The sequence below is a fragment of the Boleophthalmus pectinirostris genome, unplaced genomic scaffold (assembly GCF_026225935.1).
Source record: "Boleophthalmus pectinirostris isolate CB_2022bp ecotype Guang Dong unplaced genomic scaffold, ASM2622593v1 HiC_scaffold_12, whole genome shotgun sequence".
In the NCBI taxonomy this organism is placed as follows: Eukaryota; Metazoa; Chordata; class Actinopteri; order Gobiiformes; family Gobiidae; genus Boleophthalmus; species Boleophthalmus pectinirostris.
The window spans coordinates 11,289,160-11,294,997 of NW_026571018.1; the positions used below are offsets into that span (position 1 = coordinate 11,289,160).

General features: G+C 36.8%; 1 protein-coding gene across 1 annotated transcript; it reads right to left on the minus strand.

Annotated features, from left to right (window-relative positions):
• Positions 1-2,901: 2,901 nt before the first annotated feature.
• LOC110156417 (heart- and neural crest derivatives-expressed protein 1) lies at positions 2,902-5,510 on the minus strand. Its single transcript, XM_020920619.2, has 2 exons — positions 4,935-5,510; positions 2,902-3,052 (listed from the first exon to the last, which is right to left on the minus strand). Exons 1-2 carry the CDS (start codon positions 5,391-5,393, stop codon positions 2,954-2,956), a joined length of 558 nt encoding a protein of 185 aa, XP_020776278.1. The 5' UTR covers positions 5,394-5,510; the 3' UTR covers positions 2,902-2,953.
• Between the last annotated feature and the right edge of the window lie 328 nt (positions 5,511-5,838).

Sequence of the window (5,838 nt, forward strand, 5' to 3'; positions counted from 1 at the left end):
TGTTGGGTTTACCTTTCGATGTCTTTCTTTTCTAAGTATTCCATAGGTTTTTATGGTAGATGCTTTCACACACTGCCCAATAATGCCCCTGGATGTAATATCTTGGGAACTGAACGTCCGATCCTTTGGCTTAAAGTTAAGTATAAATCACCTCACATGCAGGCGTAAGGTAAGGTACTCTTTATTGTCCCCATAGAAAAATTAATTAACTGGACAATCATTGTCATTGTCTTCATCTTCATCGTCATCTTCTGTCCTTCTGTTATTCACTCTTGTTTGTTGTCAGATACAGCACAAGGGGAGAACCATAACTGCTGTATACTCAAAGTACTCAAATTTGCTGTCAGAGCAATTACTGACCACCAGGTGTTGCTGTAGCTCTTTGCCAAATTCAGTGCTCTCTGAAAATGTAGTCAATTTAATACATGTTTTTGTCCTTCTTTGGATTGGTCCTTTTTTAGAACAAGTATAGCAACAGTCTAGACCCATTTTAGTTTATACCCAGAATAGTCTTGGTTTAGAGCTGGTTTAGACCTGATGGAGTGGGATAGAAGGACAAATATTTTCTATGATGGTACTTGGTGTTAACATTTTTAGTACAACTGTTTTAATGTTTACTTGCTTAAATGTGACAACTTCAAATATTATAATATGATATTAAATAACTATAAGCATTTTTTTTGTTATTATTAAATGCACCCACAATCAAAAGTATGTTTGTGGTTATGTCTGATTTATCCACTAGATGTTCCCATTGGTCTTCATTTCATGAAGTAATACCAGATTAAGAGGATCCACTCATCTGTGAGCTATGGTGAAGTTGAGAAAACATGAATGTGTCACTAAGTAAGTATGTAAGATACTGTTAAAATAAAGTAATTTAAATTGGAGATAGGACATTTGTAATACTTGGTGGAATAATCTGCTGTTCAGATTAAATATTCATATGAATATCAGTGTCTTCTCTGACAGAACAAATAAAACAAATTAACACTAAATTGAAGGTGCCCTAACTATGCAACTTTTCTTATATTTATTCAATAACAGGTGCTCAAAAATACCCTGAAAGCATGCAACTGTGAGTAAAGATAGCTCTACATTATATCACCTGTAATGGCTTGGATATGTCTCCTGCTTGTCTCCATAGAAATGTATAAATTAAGTGGCATACTGTGGAACATAAAAAAGCAAGAACGACTCAATGCGGGTCGACAGTGCCTAACTGGTTAGAGCAATGAACCCCAACCCGAAGGTTGGAGGGTTGATTCTCACTTGGATCAAGTTCTGTCTTTGTGCCCTTAGGCAAGACACTTCACTCACCTAGTATAAGCCTAGATTAAAAGTGCTGTGAGCGTGAGTAATAAGTGTTGGTTGGAGAGGCTGATGCCTCAGATTGGTAGCCTTTCTTTTGTAAGTCTGTCCCAGGGTGGCTCTGGCAACCACCAAGTATGAACTGAATAATCAAGTTTGAGAGGCAAGCCTGTAAAGTGTAAGAAATTATTATAATTATTAATGATGATGTCTCACAGATGCCAGAAAAGTTACATGGTGCACCTTTAATTTGTAGGCCTGATTGACTCATTTGAAATATTTGAGATTTTGACATTATAAAATCTGAGTATGTATTTTACATATTTTTCTATTAAAATAATAATAATAATAATAAATACAAATTTAAAAAATGCTAATTAAAAGTCAATTAAGAAAACAAAAATCAAGAAAACGGTTGATTGTGCGTTAAAGATTTCATTTATTTATATAGAACTTCACATCTGTACAAATTACAACCACAACAATCTCTGTTATTGGATAAAGACGATAACAGTGACATTATTTTGAGGTAGATTTCAGACAACACACAAAAATAAGAAACAGCAAAAATGTGTTGTGAAAAAACTTTTTTTTTACTGAATTTGATTGACTAACAGCCTTGTGAGTTCTATGGTCAAGTGAAAGTGTTTGAGAAAGTGCATTAAAAGTTGTGTGTACATAATTTATTTTAAAAAGAAAACTACGTTTGCAAAATTCTTTACCATTTTATCCTAATTTAATGAAGATTATATGCAATTTTCTCTATGTGGAGATGTCACCTTTTACTGGCATTAAACGTGTTTCCATGAAGGTCAAAGAATGCCTGTTTTTCAAGGTACTTTGTCACAATAATACACCTGTAATTGAATAAATGGCTATGTTTAATGGCCTACTCCAGGTGGCAGACCCTCCAGCAGAAAAGTTACACAGTGCACCTTTAATGTCACCCCATGTTACACCTTTGGTTTGCTTTTCCAAATCCTGCACCACCAGCCATCGATACACAACACACAAGGATCTAGCATATCAAGGCCCTGTACAACTCTCTGAGAGATTTATCGTTGTTTTTAGGTAGGCATCACAAATTTGCCATTTTAATCTTCTGTCTTAAAAGTCCTTTCAACAGGCTTGTATTTGATGTTGAATAAAAGCACCACTTGAAGCTACTGTAAAAAAAAAAAAAAAAAAAAACAACAACAAAAAAACAGCTTCTGTTTAAAACTTTTTGTTTTCTTAGGCCCAGTAATTACAGAGTCATTAACCATATACCAGGTCAACAAATCTGCAATCTGACAGTTAAACAACAAATTACAATTTAGAAATCTGATTGCCCTCCAGCTGATTTTGAAACTATAGATAGGACTGTGAACGCAACTGTCTGAAAAGCTTGAAACTGTAATAATCTGTACTGTTGTTAAATTACATCCAGTAGTGTTGCATTGCTCTAATATTAATAATTTATTCCTTCATTTTGACAAGACAACAGTAGTGTAACCAACAAAACCCACCAGGACACACCACATTCAACACAAAAACATGTAGTCCACTTCAAACTTATTTTCAAGTCCTTCATTTTGCTCTTGGCAGCTCTGCTTGAGTCCATGGGCTGGTTTAGTCTTTCAAACCAGTTAAAAATATGGAGTCACTGGTTCAACTCCAGAGCCCAGACCTGTTGCGGCCAACCCGTCCGACCTTTGACCTTTTTCTCGGCGATGAATGTTTCCTGTAGTCCATCTGGGTTCTAAGGAAAAGAACAACAATGTAATAATTAAAATGGGTTACACTGAGGCAAGACTGCAAGATTAATCACAAAGACTGCAGTTTCTGAAGTACTATAATTTCCTCCACAAACAATAAATATTCTGTCTTATTCTGTATAAAACTGCTAACCTTGTAATTTAGATCTGTACAAACCTGTTCTGAAATGTGATTCTTGTATTTGTCAATGAATATTTCAATCTTTTGGTCAATTCTTCTGGACTTTTAAAAATGTGAACTTTGAACAAAATGCTAATCAAACTGCAATTACAATGCTTGTCAGGATATTTCCTAAATCGTTCAGCCTTTCTATACTGTTTTGTAGTGTTGTAAAGATCTGTTTTCTATTTGAGCTTCTGTGCCCAAGTATTTAATGTCTGATGCAAACTATTTGGTAGCTACTGGAACAAATCTGACTGAATGAACTAAACTTAGACAGACTTTATTATTCTAAAGAAAAAAAAAAAAAGGCAATATTTTGGTTGAAAGTCTTTTATATTTTTTTCTTCTCAAGACAACTGATAAATTTGATAATCAAAAAAATAATATACGGCCTATCAATACATTCAGGTTAAGCACAAAATGAAGGATTCACTGAGTTTAGTTCCCCTCATTACCTAATCCGCAACTGGGGACATGGAATCTGCATGAATTTTGTCAACAAGAAAGTCTGAATCTGTTTTTCAGTCTATATGCCATGCTTTTAAATATTGAGAGTTATTGAGGGCTAGGGCAAGTCTATTTTGTTTCAGTGTGCGTGATAATCTTATCTATTTCATTTGTCGACGCATTAACTGTAAGCTGTTTCAAAGATGCAACGAAGCTCAACATTTGGGGAGTTTTTAATAACACATTGTCCAAATCCCGAACCTCTCAGTCGTCCAGGTAGGATCCATAGCACAGTAGAAATTAAATTCTGTCAAGTGGACAAAAGTTTTGACCAAATAAGTTTCGTAGCTCATCCAAGCTGCTTCTTCAGTTTTGTTTAACATATTTTTTTGTCATTTGTCTTTACGTTAAGATCACATACAACGCAGTTATGTTTTACGTGTTTGAGGCCTACATCTACAAACGTCTAAGAGCTTTAAGAGCGCTTTATTAAGAAAAGGGTGTACAAGCTTTTATGAATAAATTTAAAATAAAAAAGTACGGACAATGCACGGTTAACTAAAATCTCGTGCGTAAAAGACATAAAAATGGCTCGTCTAAAGAGAACTAGACCTACAATCTCTTCATCCACAAAAGGGTAGGCTGGACTATAATAAACGACTTCCATAACATTATTATAAAGATAATTGTTTTTGTTTTTTGTTTTTAGAATTGAATAGCTCTACGTGCTTAAATAGTTGATTCCATTCACGCGCATTCACTTCATCTTAACTTTAGTTTAACTGGAATGTAAAGGCACAACATTTAAATTGATTCACTTCATATACTGGTAAACCCTATAGCGTTTTTTATCTTATTCTGTAGTGTTTTGTAAAAACTGACTGTCAAATCTGAGAGCTACACGCCAGGCCTTCACTTGGCTGAAGAAATACGTTTGTGGTTTTGGTTTAATTTCACTGCGGCACTTTTACGCAGTAAGTTTATGGGTTTCTCAGTTTAAAAGAAAATTGTAAAGCAAAATAGTTTCGCTTTATGGGGGATTATTGTGTGTGTTTGATCTAAGTTTGACCTCATTTTAGTGGCCTAACAGCTGCTGCCATGCACAAAACACACTTAAACAAACTAGAATTTATCGAACGCCCGAGTAAAATCATGACATATTTTATTTTACTTATTTCAATAAAAAGTTTATAATTGTTGATCTAATTTTGTCATTTACATTGATAGCTATGCATTATTTTACTTTACCAACTCACCAATTCCCTTTTCCTCTTCAGGTCCCTGCTTTCGTACTTCTTGATCTCGGCCTTGAAGCCCTCGGTTTCCCCGGAATCTTTGGCCAGGACATCCATTAGATACGCGATGTAACTCGTGGCAAGGCGTAGGGTCTTTATTTTTGACAGTTTTGTATCTGCGGGCACGTTGGGTATGCACTCCCTGAGCTCTGCGAAAGCCGTGTTGATGCTCTCTGTCCTCCGTCTCTCTTTTTTAGGCCCCGGGGTCCTGCGCTTGGCTTGGCCGCCATGGAGTGCGTCAAACCGGACATCGTGCGTCACGGAGCCCGGTGTTCCTGGCGCTTGAATGTGGAAGTCTGTCGGGGGTAAGTCGTGGTTTAACACCCAACTTTGAAAGTAAGGCGCGTGCGAGGGGAAGGGCTCGTGCATGAGGTGGTGATGGTGATGATGGTGATGCTGGTATCCGCTGATGATGTTCATTTTGGAGCAGAGAAACAGACGCACGAGCCAAACAAAGCATCCACAGAAAACGCACAATATCCCAAAACAAAAGTTTACATCACGAGGTAAAAGTTTAAAATCCACAAACGACTGTTGCCGTGTGTTATTTTTGAAGCACTGAGTCTCGTGGAGGTGACAGGCCAGAGTTTATCCACAGTGGGAGTGCGCGTGCAGAGGAGGCAGCCAATCAGAAGTGAGCACAGTGGGAGGGGAAGGCGCGAGGCCCAGAGAGAAGAGCGTCCGTCCACACGTGAAACCCGTAAGATCCGATCAACTATGAGCCAAACTGCACCAACACGGAATAAAAATAGACCAAACTAAAACATAATCAAAGAACAAACTTTGAAAGGGACCAACTGTAAACTTCCCAATTAATAGGCTTACTTGAAGATCAACTTGCGTAAAGAGTAGTAGAGAAGCATGG

Excerpts from the sequence above, each read along its gene's own strand:
- LOC110156417 (XM_020920619.2), bottom strand. The coding sequence starts at position 5,393 with ATGAACATCATCAGCGGATACCAGCATCACCATCATCACCATCACCAC. Across the intron at positions 3,053-4,934 it reads TGAAGAGGAAAAGGGAATTG|AACCCAGATGGACTACAGGA; the intron begins GTGAGTTGGTAA and ends TCTTTTCCTTAG.